The sequence below is a fragment of the Engystomops pustulosus genome, chromosome 3 (genome assembly GCF_040894005.1).
Source record: "Engystomops pustulosus chromosome 3, aEngPut4.maternal, whole genome shotgun sequence".
NCBI lineage: Eukaryota > Metazoa > Chordata > Amphibia > Anura > Leptodactylidae > Engystomops > Engystomops pustulosus.
The window spans coordinates 118,859,370-118,876,954 of NC_092413.1; the positions used below are offsets into that span (position 1 = coordinate 118,859,370).

General features: G+C 40.7%; 1 protein-coding gene across 5 annotated transcripts in view; it reads right to left on the reverse strand.

Moving 5' to 3' along the window:
* Window positions 1-17,585, reverse strand: part of KLHL32 (kelch like family member 32) — a 161,130-nt gene that overhangs the window by 55,088 nt on the left and 88,457 nt on the right. For 3 of the 5 annotated variants that reach the window (XR_011854200.1, XM_072141919.1, XM_072141921.1), the window contains exon 6: window positions 5,040-5,255. The exons of 1 other annotated variant lie outside the window; for it this stretch is intronic. Coding sequence is in view for 2 of the 4 variants with exons in the window: in XM_072141919.1 (XP_071998020.1) it covers window positions 5,040-5,255 (216 nt within the window). In the remaining 2 variants the exon portion in view is untranslated. Of the gene's footprint in view, window positions 1-5,039; window positions 5,256-17,585 lie in introns of those variants that run through there. One more of the 5 variants, XM_072141922.1, reaches the window with a different exon arrangement.

A 17,585-nucleotide genomic window follows, 5' to 3' on the forward strand; every position in this document is an offset into this window, starting at 1 on the left:
CCCCCTGCTGTTCACTTGGCGGTCTTTCAGCCGGGGTGAGTTTACACTGCGGTCCGCATGATCCTTTGTGCGGCCCGCTGTGTGACCAATAGCGAGCCGAGGTTTTTTTTTTTTTTTTTTTTCTCCTGCGCACCCAATAGGATTGTCGCCTGGGCGGGGCTTAGAGTTTAAAAGGCCAGCAACCCTCTCAGTATGGTGCAAGTTCCTGTGCCAGCTGCACACAACAGGTTCCTAAGTCCACCACTGGGACTAGGGATAAGCAGCTTCTATTAATGTCTTCGGGGCAGCAGCTTACAGCGAGCCCGTTCATGTTTTCCTATGCATGCCACTTGCGACCGCAACTAAAGCCGAGCATCTGGCAGGTTGCTTTATTTATCTACAAATCCCTCTGAAGAGTCTATTTTGACGAAACGCGTCAGGGTATACAGTGTTTTTTAGGGGGCATGCTTTGACTTTACAGGGTCAGTTGTGGACTGTCCTTGTAAGGGCAGGAGTCAATTGGGGTACTATAGGGACAGATGTCCACTTGTCACCCCTAACCTCCGGCCCGAATGATCCTTTTGGCGTCAGAATCACGGTAAGAGTGTTATTGTTTCTGATATTGACGTCCAAATTCACACCGAGACCTGTGAGGATACGGCACTCAATAAGGTTTAAATTGTTTTGTTTTTTTTTCCTTACATCATACCAATAGCACATGGTGCAATTTAGAGGTCTAAGCCTAATGATGTATCTGCTGGGAGGGGGGCGCAGCCTTTATCATACCCTGTGCACGTGTATCGGCTTATGATAAATTCCCCCACTGTTTTTCTAAATGTGGCAAAGGACAAGAATAGCGGGCAAAATTAGTAGAAAATTAGTAAAGGCCCTAACACCAAAACTTGGGTGATAACTAGAAATGAGCCGACCCGTAATTAAGGTTCAACTGCTTGATCCAGATGTATTTCCCGATGGCCAATCCAGCAAATTGAGGCCCCAAACAACTAGCCATGGCCATGATAACACCTTCTCAGCATCATTGAGATATAATGAAAAAGGTAGAAATAAATTTAAGAGTTAGCACCGAGTATAAGCCGAGTTTTTCAGCAAAAAAAATGTGCTGAAAAACCCTAACTCGGCTTATATTCGAGTCTATAAAAAAAGTGTACTCACCTTCCGACGCCCTCCCGGTAGGTCCTTTTCTAGCCATCGATGTTCTTGCTTCAGCTCCCTCTCTACATGAGGTGCTGTCGCTCGAGCTGTGAGGTCACCATCTCGCTGACATTCCAATGTGTGCGCCGCCGTTGGCACACACCATGATGGGACAGGGTCTGCAGGCTGTATACTGGGGGACAGAGGGCTACAGGCTGTATACTGGGGGGCAGGGGCTGCAGGCTATCTACTAGGGGACAGGGGGCTGCAGGCTATATATTGGGGGGCAGGGGGTTGCAGGCTGTATACTGAGGGACAGGGGGCTGCAGGCTGTATACTGGGGGCAGGGGTTGCAGGCTGTATAGTGGGGGCATGGACTGCAGGCTATATACTGGGGACAAGGGGCTTCTGGCTATATACTGGGGGGCATGCGCTGGCTGGCTGTGTACTGGGGGCAGGCTAGGACCAATGCATTTCCTACACTCGGGTTATACTCAAGTCAATAGTTTTTTCCAGTTTTTTATGTTAAAATTAGGTATCTCGGCTTATACTCGGGTCGGCTTATACTCGAGTATATCCTTGTTCATATGTTGTCCTCACAGGACACGTTTTTTCAGTTTGTGTTCTTCCTCAAAGGGAGTCTATCAGCTTCCAAATCAACCCCCAAGTAAGAATGCACTGCGTAGGACACCTTTTGAGCTTTCCAAACATACCATTACTGTTTCTTAGCTATCTGTTTTTATAGGAAATTCAGTTTTTATCTTCAAACATTTAAGCTTCTTAGTACACTAGTTTTTTCTTTCTTCTCAGATGTATAATGATTGATATTTACCAGTACATGGCCCTGGACTGTCAAGCTCAAGTACATAAAGATAATAATGGAATGGAAGAAAGTGCATGTAAAAGCATGCCGTATAAGATGCCTGACACAATGTTGAGGGGTGATATGAAAACTGGTAGACCCCCGCATGCTGCCTGCTTATCACGAATCACCAACCTTCTGTGGAAAAACTGCTGATATCTTTACAATTTTCATTTATTATATATAGAATGGAGATTTGTCAAAGTCAATGACTACTTTATTTGACTGAACCTAGTCCATGATGAACAATTTAATGACATTCTGTAGCTCTGCCTCCAGCCTGTCTATCATGTACTGCTTATATAAAACACATTGACACTAATCCTCAGTCCTCCCCAATCCTCACCTCTGTTGCATATTAGATTCATCTATGGTATATTGTATTACTGCTATAACCTTTGCAAAAATGATGAACTTGGCTGCACTTCTGGCAATAAAACAGGGTTAAATTTGATTATTTTCCATTGGGTTTTCTGTGGGGGAATTACTTATTTACAAAGATAAAGCAAACTAGATTTTTATTGCTTTCTGAACACAATTCCAAAGTGCTTGATGTTTATGGTCATATGTACTTTATTTCCAATAACCATTAATAAAAAAAAGTATAGCCTCTAGCAATACCGTGGTTCTAAAGGCTATGCATAATGACATTAGTAACCCTCAGAGAGAGGGAAATGACAAGTAATAAATAGACACCATAGAAAAAGCTGTCACTCAAATAGCCTAGTTACCGTATATACTTGAGTATAACCCGAGTATAAGTCAAAGCCCAAACTTTTACCACCAAAAACTGGGAAAACCTATTGACTCAAGCCGAGGGTGGGAAATGCATTGGTCACAGCCTCCCAGTATATAGCCCGCAAGACCCCAGTACTATACATCCAGCCCCCTTTAGTATAAAGCCAGCCAGCCCCCTTTAGTATACAGCCAGGCAGCTCCCTTTAGTAGCCAGCCCCCTTTATTAGCCAGGCAGCCCCCTTTAGTATACTGCCAGCACCCAGTTTGCCCAGCACATTGTACAATTGCAATTGCACATTGTAATGAAAGGATTAACACGAGACCCGAGGCAGTCATGGCGACAGATCGCTGCTCCCCGATGACATCACGGGGAGCAACGATCCTTGTAAAGATGCAGCACCCATGCGCAGCCATCTTTTTAGAGCCACCAGCAGAATTGCCGGCGGCGATTGCTGGGATAACACCCGTGATAACACCCACTATCGGTCCTATTACGGTGCGCTTCGGTAAGGGGTTAAAGTGCCTGTGCAAGATTGTGCAATTCCTCATTGTACAAACATACAAGAAAATACATCCAAAGGTAAAGTGCATCGATTTCAAATGCATGTATATAAAAATGTCATTATTCGCTGTCCGATTATACATTACAAAGTGTAATCATAAAGTCTACAAGTGCAAAGACAAGTGTTCAAAAAAGGGGTTAAAATTACCCAAAAGGCTCTGTGGATCCAACCTGCACATGTGTATTGGTGCCAGAGGCTGCCAAGAATGACTCATGCCAATGAGTCATTATTGTATTCAGCAGTCCAACTTATTATGAGTTTGAGGCACAGCCACACCCCCTATATAATGATGTGACCTATGTAGTGATGTGACACTTATGGTGCTGATTCCTCTAGTTCCTGGTCCTGGCGGCCATGCCCCTGCAGCCTGTGTGTGTATGAGATACTCCTAAACAAATGACTGACAGCTCCTCTATGTGCTGCCTGGTTTTAATGCCCCCTGCAGCCTGCGTGTATGAGATACTCTTATACACATGACTTACAGGCTGTATAATGATGTGACACTCCTGGTGCTGGGTCTTCTATGTACTCCCTAGATCTTGCAGCCACGCCCCATGCAGCCTCTCTGTGTGTCAGATACTCCTATATAAATGACTGACAGCCTGCATAATGATGTGACACTCCTGGTGCTGGCTCCTCCATGTGTTTCCTGGTACTGGCGACCATGCCCTTGTCTAGCTGAAATCTGTGTCTCTCACAGGCGGCAGATAAAGCACAAACACTAGCAATATACATTACACACAGACATGAGCAGGGGGAGGAGAGGGGGGTAACAGGAGTGACATCACTTTCTCTCTCCATGTGACCAGCCTCATTTACATAATAATGAAAAGATGATTTTATAATGATTAATGTATGAATTAACTAGATAAAGGCTGGAATGGATCCTTGTGAGCTGCTCCAACAGGTAGTGGTGACAGAGTTAGTGACAGAGACTTGATGACAGGTGTCCTTTAAGCAATAAAATAAATTCTGACGAAGCAGGGTGCGAGACGTACATTGGGTTGTTCGGACAGTGTGGTACTGGACTTGTGGGGTATGGCCTCTGGTTGGTATTATGGTAGTATCATAGCTGGCTTAAAATAATTTTTGGTGATTTAGAGTATGAGACTAGACTTTGTGTATTTCACCTTCTGTGCTCCCCAAAAATGTGTAATTGCTGCTGTGATATTTCTGGTGTTTTACCAGACCTTGTTACAGATTTGGTATATGATAACTCCCAGTCCAGATATGATCACACTGTCTGTTGTTTTTTTTTATGTGTATCTCTTTTAATAGGTTTTTTTTTGTCTTTGTGTATGATGGATGTGATTAATAAAGATTAATTATTTGTACCATATGAAGTACTGGTTACTGTACTTATTCAGTGCTATTGAGGTTTTTTTTTGGTTAAATAAAACATAAATTCTGTAGGTTTGTCTTAAGTTAAATTTGTATGTAAGTCAGAACAGGTATATTTTGTAATCATAACTCCAGACAAAAAAATGTTTGGTCCCTGGACAGCTTGATTTTGTACATTTTTAGTTGTCTTTGGAACACTGATTAACAAAAAAGCAAAATTGCAGACACCTTTGATAACTTTTACAGTGGATCTTAGCAGTCTGGGGCTAAAGTATAGTAAATTACTAAGTACTAAGATGGTATTAGTAATCTTAACAGGAATGTAGTTGCATTACAACTCAATGCTAAATGTCAAATGGACAACAACTGAAAACAACTACTAAGCATAATTTACTATAACTCACCTGCCAAATTTGCTCTTCGCTAAGTGATGTTAGTTGGTCACTCTTTAGGACTTCACGGAGCAGACGGAATGGCAGTGCAAGAACTTCTTCTGGATGACTTTTCAGAAGCTCAGACAAATGCTTTACTAGAAAGTCAACTACTGCTGTCTCCAGCAATGTCAAATTAAACAAGTCGGCTAGTTTATACAGATCCAAATAATTAAAGCTATTAAGTTCCTGAAAGACAAAAGAAATATGGAAAGTTAATAAGCCTCAGTGAAGCATCCATGATTTTAGTATTTCATGCTTACTCCCAACAATGCTCAACACCATCATTAAGTAACAAAACTTGTGTGACAAGCCTGTGAGCCTGCTCCATACTTAGCTGATGTCGTCTGTATTATGCAGCTGAGACCTGTGATCTGAGCTTTCACCGATCATGGACGTTAACACCTCAAGTGTCAGCATTTAAGCGACAGTGCACCACCCATGCCATCATCTTGGATCTGGCTGGCACCCTGTTACATCATCGGTTGGCGCCAGCAAATTGCTATGACAGCCAGGACCCTAACCAAAGGTTCCATCATAGGAGGATCTGTAAAGGAGCCTGCTCTTTCACAAATACAGTGATTTTGCAATACACAGCAATACTGTTCACAACACCCCCCTTTCACTTATCACAAGCATAAAAAAATCTTTTAAACACATAGATTAAATAATAAATCAAACCTATATAAATTACTATCCCCTCGATCGTACCAACCCAGAAAATAAAGTAGAAGTGTCATTTGGAGCACACATAGCAAACCGTATACAGGCGGTCCCCTACTTAAGAACACTCGACTTACATACGACCCCTAGTTACAAACGGACCACTGGATATTGGTAATTTATTGTACTTTAGTCCTAGGCTACAATAAACAGCTGTAACAGTTATTAAAGGTGTCTGTAAAGAAGATTTATTATTAATCCTGGTTCTTATGACAACCCAACATTTTTAAAATCCAATTGTCACAGAGACCAAAAAAGTTCTGGCTGGGATTACAACGATAAAATATACAGTTCCGACTTGCATACAAATTCAACTTAAGAACAAACCTACAGACCCTATCTTGTATGTAACCCGGGGACTGCCTGTGTATGAAGCCCACAAGGATATGGTGCAAATGTGTTTTTTCATGAATGTCACTGCATTTGTAATTTTGTATCCAGCTTTCAAGTACACAGCATGGAATATAAAATGCTGCCAGTAGGAATGGAATGAAAACAAGCTCTCTTACAGCTCTCTATATTGAAAAATGAAAAGGGATTTCTGAAGGTGGGGATTGAAAGTCCATCGGCGGCAAGTAGTTAAGGAAACCAATATTATATAATATTATATTAGAAGAAAGTACAAAGAAATATGTTATCATGTTAATAAAATGCTGGTTTGGAAAAAGGCAATCATGACAGTGGAATTGACATAAAATACTAGAAATAATTTTTCTAATCCACACGTTTTGTGGGTCTGCAATGTTTAAGACCCAAAGACCGAAGAAGAACAGATCCAGTGACTATTTAATTGAAGACAAAATATGGCTAGAAATACTTAAAGGGGTATTCCAGGAATAAGCTTCATTCATATACAAATGGGATCTTAAAATATAAGCTAATATGTAATTAGTTGTTATTTAAAAATTTGCTCCTCATAGCAGAAAAATGCTGTTGACATAGACTGTAATGAAGAAATAAAATGCTACTGGCCCTTTAAACAGTCTGTTGATTTTCTACGTGCGGAGCAGACACAAGACAGAAGATGGCCGCTGGTCACATGTCCATATCACATGTTCTGCATCTGCCTGGGCAGGTCATGTGATCATCACTATGTTTGGCTGTAGTCGGTTGATTGCAGTGCATCCAGTATGGCCAGTGTTGTGGTGAGACATCATCTCAAAGAGGTAATGTGCAGTGATGGTAGTTACGCATCATTACTATGGTAACATAGGAGGTCAGTCTGTTAAATCATCACTGTGATCACAACGTAAGAGGGAGGAGCTGTTACTGAGAACTAAAGGATCATGGGACTTGTAGTTTCCAATGGTGGCCATCTTGGTGATAACCCCACCTACTTTAGAGAGGTCATAAAATTTTGGAAATCATAAAACAAACTATGTAAGCACCATTTTATGACTAATTACATTCAGTTTTGTTGTATTAATTTATTTATAACATCATAGTTTTTTGTACCAGGCATTCATATTCCTAGAGTACCCCTTTAACAATACTTGGAAATATAATTATAACAGGAAAACAGCAACCAGGTATAACCTGACACAAAAGATGGCAGCTGACAACAGTTGTATACAACACATATCACATGCTAAAGTGACAGGGGAAGAAAAGCAAGAACTAACATTTCATTGGGGATAAGAAATGAACCACTCTCATTGCTAGTGTAAATACTGATATATGGGATGGAGAGTTGCAGCCCCTAAAAAAGGTACAATCATTAACATTCTTACCCATGAGTTGCGGGGTGTTCATTTTTGTAACTTTTTTTTAGGGGCCACGACTCTCCGTCCCAAATTTGTTTCAAGAGACATGGTTATGGCATCATAGCAGCAGATCTCTTGGAATCATATTTACGGGCACAATTGTTACATCATCAGAGCACCATCACAAGACTTTTCCAGCAATGCACATTTTTTGTAATTACCATCAAAGTGGGAAAAAGTAAAGAAAAACAAAGTCTATTTTAGGCTTTTAACAAATCTGCAAATAAGAACATATATATATATATATATATATATATATATATATATATATATATATATACATATAAATAAGGACAAGCACTTGAGTTGTACCTAACCATGAATTACACAGAACCCAAACAATTTTATGACTTCATGATAGTGGAACTCAACCAAGGTATGAGACAAACTATTTTGTGAAATCATGACTATAAAGCTCTATTTTGATATAAAAAAAATGACATGCTACATGCTGTGTACCCCATCTATCCATGGTTTTAAAAAGGATTCATTTTTAATTTGAAAAGTGGGATGGCTTTGTGGAAAAAGGTCTAGATCAGCTAAAAATAGGTGGGGCTTAAAATGCATAACTGTGCATTAAATAATATTTTGGCACATTTTTGGCATAAACTAAGTCAACAAATAGGTATGTCAAGTTTGACAGTTTTCATTTATGAAAAAGATAGCATGGAAGTATCTCTAATTACAGCCCCATAAGGGTCAACCTTTAGATTTACAAGGAGATAAGATAGTGGGAACATGTTAATTGAGAGCCTACATTAACAGTATCCGCCCACTTTCCTGTTCCTAGATCTACTTGTTTGTATAAAATATATGCAGATCCCTATTTATATATGTTGCGCCATGGAAGTAATGGTGCTCTATAAACATTCTGATGCTAGTATGTTGTTACTATGGGAAATTGTGATAACAGTGCATTTATTTTTTTCAACATAAAAATAAAGACTTGTGAGAGAATCACAATTTAGTATAAAAATGTTGGCAAAAATCCAGGATTTTTTTTATTTGCACATGCGACACTGATTACAACCTTATTTTCAAAGTGATTGCTGAGTCTTCTTCAATGTAAAACGTTAAAAATGTAAATGTTAAGTTTAGATCTGAGTGACCTACAAAACGCTAAGTATGATGGAAGAATGATCATTAGTTCATCAGTGTAATTTCCTTCTAACGGTTTTAAGCAGACTTTTTTTTTCCATACTGAGATTGTCATATCACACATTGCTAGCTTAAAATGAGTGTTATTACATGCGTCTTAGGGTTAGCTGCACAGCTAAATTATAATGTCTGTTCCTTTTTCTTATGAGATATAACATCTTGATCAATATTTTTCACAGACTGGGGTCATAATGACATTAAATTAACTGTTACGTACATTGCAAAAACTGAATGTTGGGGCTCATTATCTAGAAAACTGGGAGAATTTAGCATATGCTTAATTGGTTTAGGTAAAAAGCAAGTGTGCATGTGGATCGGGCTATTAATTCTATAGCACATAGAACAAGTATTTATTCCTAATTGAGCAGACTGATAAATTATCATTCATACATCAACTCCACTTCCTCTTTTCACTTTGAGAAGTCATGCACATGAATTTCAATATTAGTCACTAATTTGCACAATGTGAAATGTGCTCTGTCTTTCATTTAATAATTACTATAATATGAGTAACAGAATCATTGCAACACAAATCTTAAAGCACTTATTGCATGTTTGGTTAAAAAGCAGAACATTATAAACTGTGCAATTAAAATTTAAAAACTTTCCGACTGTTTCAATTTTTTAGGGTAGGTTAGTGTGAATTTTTTTCCTACTTGGCTTTTAAATAAAATTATTTAAATATGACATTGTCAGCTCTATGTCATTGTCAGCTCAATAACAGTCAATAGAGGATTATGATATGGACGGTATGAGTTTTGGCCCAGGGCCCAAGCATCCAGGCAGGTGACAGGTCTTCTCTGACAGAAAAAAAATCAACTGCATCTGTGTCTTCAAGAAGCTGCTGGTGCGGACTGGAAATTTAAAGTGCCAAGGAAAAAACAAATAGTGGCACCAAGTGGCCCCAAATGTACAAGAATAGAAATACAATAATACTGCTTCTATGTACAATAATACTGCCCCCAATGTACAAGAAAAGAACTACAATAATACTGCTCCTATGTACAAGAATATAATTGTACAGCCCCCTGTAGTATATAGCATGCCCAGCCCCCTGTAGTATACAGCCTGTCCAGCCCCCTGTAGTATACAGCCTGTCCAGCCCCCTGTAGTATACAGCCTGTCCAGCCCCCTGTTGTATACAGCCTGCCCAGCCCCCTGTAGTATACAGCCTGCCCAGCCCACTGTAGTATACAGCCTGCCCAGCCCCTGCCCGCAATACAATTCCTGTAAGGGAAAAAAACAAACACTGTACTCACCTTCCAATGCCCCCTGGCAGGTCCTCTTCTATACCGCGATGCTCCCGCATCGGCTCCATGTCCCTGCGTGTCCCTCCGTGTGCCAAGCGGCCAACGTCACGGTCCCTGCGATGGACTGCGCGGGGACACGGAGCCGATGCTGAAGCATCGTGGTATAGAAGAGGACCTGCTGGGGGAGGGGGCGTCGGAAGGTGAGTACAGTGTTTGTTATTTTCTCATGACTCGAGTATAAGCTGAGGCGTAGTTTTTAAGCACATTTTTTGTGCTGGAAAACTCAGCTTATACTCGAGTATATACGGTTTCTCAAATAATACAATTTATCAGGGATAAGACTCCAAATAGTTATGTTACTACTAGACCTGTTACATACAAAGCAGTATATAAGTAAATTCATAAATACATAATGCATAGTATTAATTCCATAAAAAGGCAGTGAATCCCGGGAACAACAGTATCCATAAGTCATAAGGTAAAAGGACCAGTGCCAGTATATAGTTAAAGTGTAATTGTAAAGTTATAGTGATTTTACCAAATTATTATATGTGATTCCCCCCTTTGGAAACAAACAGAACGATGCCTAGTTTGTGCTGCTCACCCTTTCTTTCCAAAGTTATGGCATTTTCTGCTCTGAAAGTGTTAGACAAAAATCTCTCTCACTAGAGGTGAAGTGGGCGGAGACTAATGTCTGTCAGTCTATGCCAGTGGTGGCGAACCTATGGCACGGGTGCCAGAGTTGGCACTCAGAGCCCTTTCTGTGGGCACCCAGGCCTTCACCCCAACACAGTTTGCCAGATACGACTCAAGGCTTTCTCCTGTGGTCCAGTAAAGCCCAGGACGTGCCATGCTCAGCGCTATTTTAAAGTGACATCCTTGGCTGCCAGGACTACTGGAGGAGAAAGAAGGTGTGGACAGAGATGGATTGTCATTTGAGCTCCTGTTCTGGGTCCCTTTTTCTTCCTCTTCAGGGGACCCTGGAAGGAAGCTACAATCCAAATTTCTCCATCTTTCTATTGTATTGGTGAACTTGGGACACCAATACGATTAAAACCTGTGATACAGCAGGGATCAATAAGTTACTGCTTAAATTGTCATGTAGGCACTTTGCGACATACTAGTGGGTTTTGGTTGAGGCGTGAGCACTCTATCTCCAAAAGGTTCGCCATCACTGGTCTATGGCCTCAGGCTGAGGCCAGTTAGCTTGCCTACAGATCCTATGATGCCATGTGTTCTCTCTCAAAGTAATTTAGCATTAAAGCATTAGATTCCCACAAGTAAATACACTGAACACTGCAAAGAGCACATACAGAATGTATATGGTGACAGCCTGGCAGCTTCCATTACATGGAGGAGCAGGAAACATGTAATAAGTGGGAGAAATCACAAGTAAACCAGTTACATACAGTCTATAGCCTAATAAGTGGTAAAAATCATAAGTGCATGAAGTATATAGCCTTTGCTGTGTGAGCACTAAGGGTTAATAGCTTATCTGCTGATCCAGAGCTGATACTGCCAATGACAAGGTGGGGGGATGGAGCAGCAGGAGATGCAAAGATAGACAGAGAAAGTTCTGTAGAATCACAGACTGAGATGTAGGGACTGATAGGGAACAGTGGAGAACCTTTACCTCACTATTCTGTGCAGGAGATTTCTGCATGCACACATCCAGCTCTGCTATATTCACATGACCTCCTCCCCTGTGAGCAGGGAGCAGCAGCCCCTGCCCTCCCATGAACTCATCTGATAAATCTACAGACTTCAGGACATGCAGGGGAAGCAGCTATTGCAGCATTGAGGTAATCTGAGGGGGATAGCAAAGAAACTACTGAATATAGGTAAAAAAAGATAATAGGCAAAGTTGTTTTACATCCCAAGAGCTATTAATTTGTAAAAAAAAAAACATTTACAATTAATCTTTAATAATCAATATGTCCCTAATACATATTAAATACACACACCCATTGAGACTCCTGTTGAAGGCAGTAACCAGTCACCCCAATGTGCGTTTCACACTCCTTCCACTTCCTCAGGGGGCTGCCAATTCACAATTCTTACCTGCTGCATGGGTTCAGACAATTTCCAACATTATTATATAATATCATCTAGTATTTTGCACTAGTGGTTTCTTGGGGGAATTTTCACTGTACTATAGTTTGTTGGCGTATCTAGGGTTTTGGTTAATAGCGCGGCCCCTTGAAGTGTAGTGGCTTGACAATGCGGCCCATGGACTGAAAAAAAAGTTGTGCACTCCTGTCCTATAGTCTCCGATCCTCAGTCTATAAACAAGATTTTGAGTACTGTATATACTCGAGTATAAGCTGACTTGAGTATAAGCCGAGGCACCTAATTTTAACACAAAAACTGGGAAAATCTATTGACTCGAGTATAAGCTTAGGGTTGGAAATGCGTTGGTCACAGCCTCTCCAGTATATAGCCAGCAAACACATGCCCACCAGTATATAGCAAGCAGCCCCCCAGTATATAGCCAGCCCCTGCCCCCCAGTTTATAGCCAGCATCTGCCGCTAGTATATAGCCAGTAGCCCAACAGTTGGGTATATTGTATAATATATTAATATGGAACATAGGGACATAGTAAATAAGCAACATCGTTGTTGTCCCGGGGACGTTATACTGTGGTATTTTCAGGTGGTTGGTGTGGAAATGTGTGGCATGGAGGGAAAGCATGGCAAATTCTACATACATACACTTGGAGAAAACAAGGAAATGATGTTGCTGATGTCACTTCTGTATGTGTGATCACTACCGTAGTCACTTGGTAACACTCCTGTGTGAGAAAAATCTCAGCATGTGTAGTGTCATTCACAGAATGTCAGTGAGACAGGTCTGTTTTCTTAATGTGGGATGGCATTGTCAGGGGTTGTCCTCAACTATTATAAATGTTGTTGTCCATCAATCTGAGAAAAGTTATAAGGCTGTTACAACACAATTGAAGCCCCTTTACAATATGAAGAGTAATCAGAGATGTAAAACATTTAAAGGAAATCTACCATTAAAATCAAGCATGAATAAAGCAGGGACACTAACTTATAGATCCAGGATCCTCTTTGGTGCAGATTCACAGGCTGTTAAGACTTTCTCATTCACCCCCTCTGCTCTTCCTTGGCACTCCCCTTCTTCTGCCTGATGCAGTAGATGAGGTCAAATGAACATAGGCAAGAAAATATTCCAGTAGGGTGCTCCTTATAAAAAAATCAGTTTTTCCTCCCTGCACCACAACATCACCCACTAGAGAGAGGGGTCCGCCCCCAAGGACAGGAAACCCAGACTATAAATTCCAACACCTCCTCCTGGTCCTATGTGGTTTTCCTGTCCCTGTCATGACACTAAGGTCAGTCTAGGTTCTCTAGACCTTCTGGTGGGCTCATGGCTCATTACGCTCCATAATAAATTTAAGGCCGCTGAACAGGTTCTTTAATATCGAGAAGTTCAAGATGGAATCACTGAAATTCATGATAAATCTACTATACAAGGATTGTTTTATGGCGTCAATTGATCTTTCAGATGCATACTACCACATTACCATCACTTACAAAAGTACCTAAGGGTTGCTGTTTTCCTATTCTATTCTATTCTCCTATCCTATCCATTCTTCAGAGTAAATTGGGCTGGTTAATCAACCTAAAGAAAACCTCCCTCAACCCATCCAAGTAAAAAATATTTCTGGACATTCGTCTGGATTCCTTGTGCCAAAAATTGTTTTCTGACGGAAGAAAAGATAATGAAGATTCTTCCAGTGGTTTCGGAACTATTTGTGAGCAGAACCGCAACTATAAGCAAGGTGACGGTTGTCGTGGGCCTCTGTACAGCATCCATCCCGGCGGTTCCCTGGGCTCAGTTCCACACTCACTACCTGGATGGAACAGAATCCAGCCTAGAGAAGATCTTCCGCAGAATGTCTTAGACTCCCTTTCTTTTGCATGTATATTTTTCAGTAGCAGAAAATTATCTAAGCTCCCTTCCGGAGTATCACATAAGAGGTAAAGGAGCCATGGGGCCTGGATGCGCTGTCAATAAGGTGGAGCTTCAGTAGGACGTTTCCACAAGGGGCACTAGCTAGGAATTCTTGCAAAAAGAGATGCCATATAAGACATATTTCATGCGATTAGGCTAGGGCTTCCGGTAGTATACAGCTTACCCCCAGTAGTATACAGCTTGCCCCCAGTAGTATACAGCACTGCCCCCAGTAGTATACAGCACTGCCCCCAGTAGTATACAGAACTGCCCCCTGTAGTATACAGCACTGCCCCCAGTGGTATACAGCCTGCCCACAGTAGTATACAGCTTGCCCCCAGTAGTATACAGCACTGCCCCCAGTAGTATACAGCACTGCCCCCAGTAGTATACAGCACTCCCCCCAGTAGTATACAGCTTGCCCCCAGTAGTATACAGCACTGCCCCCAGTAGTATACAGCACTGCCCCCACGTCGGGGCCACCGGAGGGTGAGTATATAAGTTTATTATTTTTTAAATATTTTTTAACTCGTGTATTGACTCGTGTATAAGCCGAGGGGACGTTTTTCAGCACATTTTTTGTGCTGAAAAACTCGGCTTATACACGAGTATATATGGTACCTTGACTATGCTGTAGCAACACTGATGCAGAAACATATATTGTTTAATCCCTGAACTGAGTGGTTTGGCTCAAAAAAAACAATTATAAAATTCAGGACATTGGGAAAACTGGGTGCAGGCTGCATGTCTTACATAAACACATTACTTCCACATACACAGGAGCTGCCTGAACTGTCCAGACAGGACAAATCAACCTGAGCTGGATGACTCTTACACAGCAGCTGTGGGATGGTGCAGCAATTGATTACTTCTGCCTATCAGGGGCAACACAGTAATGACGTATTCTCGGCTTCTGCTTAATTAGGGTAAGAGGAGAGTGTCGGGGCAGCCGCAGGAGCGACATAGCCTTGTTATCCTAATTTTATAATTGTTTTTTTTAGCAAAATCACTCAGCCCAGGGATTAAATAAGATATGTTTCTGCATCAGTGCTGCTACAGCATTCTCAAGGTATGTTTGGTTCATTATGCATAAAAGTAAATGGTAGATTTTGTTTAATTAAATTCACATTTAGTCATAGCCTTTGTGGTGCAAATGTTAATTACGCTTTAGAGCTCAGATTGGATCGGCCACAAAGGCACACTAGTGTACTGCTGGCTTCCCACCAGTGAAGTTCAAAGCCTGTATGTTCAGAAAGTTTGTCCATTCACACATATCCAAAGCACATGTCCTGGGCCAGGGATGAAATAAACAAGCCTGGTAGTGGTTTAGAACCCTCCATAAGTTTAACAATGGAAAATCATATCTATTAAATATCAGGAAGGCTAGCTCCATCATCCTTACACATTTTGAGTAGGTGGGACTCCCAGAACTCCACTAAATCACCTAACACCCCTATTCCTGGACATAGACCCCTCTTGTCTGGTATGGGGTGAAAAGTATGGAGGTGCCCAGTGGATTGGAGGTAATGGCGCAATTGCTTCACCCTCCTATCCAGTATTATGATGTTTAATAACAACTCACCTAAAAATGTGTCTCACTGAGGTGGAGAGGTGGATTACATCAGCAAGTGAACATCCCATTTTCAGTGACATCACAAGCTGGGAGGTGGGAGGAAGACCCAACATCTACAATTTATGAAGTTATGCTAATAGCCATTATCAGACATCTTGAGACTCCATATAATACCTGGAAGGCTGCCCAAAACAGTTTCTAGCTAAGATCTCACAGCACAGATTTTATTAGTGAGGCTATTTGTATTATTCCCTTTTATTTTTATAAATATTTATATGTGACGCATGAATATTGTTTTACACCGCTTTTTAGCTGACAATTGTATATTTTATGTGTGCATTGTACTTTTCGTATAAAAATTTTTTTAAAAACAAGTCTCTGCTTGTAGCCTTAAAAACCAAAGTTTTAGAAAATATAAGGATACTTTGATCCATTCTTTAGTAATCTAGTAATCCTATATTTTATTGCATAATTGTAAATATGTAATTTGGGTTTCTAAATTGATCAGGGATTTATGTAGTCAGACACCTATTGTCAGACACCTCCTTATTAACATTAATCATTAAATTAAATACAGGTGGTGGCAGTGAGGAAATTAAGTCAGTGCCAGGGTTAGGAGATTAAAGATCCCATCTTGCGTAGGTGGGAGTTGCTTTATGTGCTAAATGTCGAGGCTCTCTTGAGTAGGTGCCGTCATTCTGGAGCAGAAGTTCGTCACGGTAGCTATGAAAAAATAAAATTGTCTTGCAAAAAATACACCCTACACAGCTCCTTACACTTAATTATGTAATAGTTGTATTTAAAATAATGGGGGTCATTTACTAAGGGCTCTATTCGCGTTTTCCCGACGTGTTACCCGAATATTTCCGATTTAAGCCGATTTTCCCTGAATTGCCCCGGGTTTTTGGCGCACGCGATCGGATTGTGGCGCATCGGCGCCGGCATGCACACAACGGAAATCGGGGGGCATGGCAGAACAGAAACCCGACGGATTCGGAGAAACCGCTGCATTTTTTAAAAAAAAGTGTCGCTGGACACGCACTTACCTTCACCGGGAATAGGATCGTGAACTCCGGCGGACCTCGGCGGACTTCAGCGCAGCAGCAACACCTGGTGGATGTCGGAGGAACTGCCTTAGTGAATCGCCGGAAGACTGCTGGATCGCGAATGGACCGGGTAAGTAAATCTGCCCCAGTGTGTTAATATGGCAAGTTATTTTTCTAGAAAATATTTTTTTAAGAAATAATATAACAAATATAATGGCAGGGGTCAGGTTATGTTAAAGAAACGTTTAAAAAGCAGTGGAATTATTCAGATTCACGACAAAGGTTTTTTTTTTTTTTTTTTATATCAACATGCCAGAAACTATTGGAACCTGTCATCATGTAAACATGACCTTTATGATGACAGGTTCCCTTTAAGAACCAGATGTTTTTTTATTAAATTTTGATATGTAAAACCATATAATTTAAAAAGAATGTACTCTCTGTACATTTTTCTCCGTATCCTACTAGTGATAATAATTGCCTTCTAAAATGTCTAGTTTCATATATAAGGCGCACCGGATTTTAAGGCGCACCTGATTATAATGATGAATGACCAGCAGGTGGCAGACCTGTGCACAGTTCATGGCAGCTGTTGTCTGTAAGTACGGTTCATATATAAGGCGAACTGGACTATAAGGTGCACCTTTGATTTCTGAGAAAATCAAAGGATTTTTGTGAGTCTTATAGTCCGAAAAATACGGTATTGTCATTATCGATATTAATTTATTGGCCCTTTACTCTCAATTTCCCATCTACAGAACAAATGCACGTTAGAAACAATTTTTAAAGAATTTACACCAAGTAAAAAAGCTTCAAAAATCATGAATACATGTATATTTACAATATTTACATATTCATATTTACAATCTAACAATTAAAATATGATACAAAATAACACTTTCTAAAAAAAAAATCTGAAATATATTCCTTTCAGACATGTACCAAATTATGTCAGGCACAACTTCCATTCTTCATCTCCTTTACCTCCCTTAGTGAATGTAGATGCCAAAGCCTAGATATAGGAGGA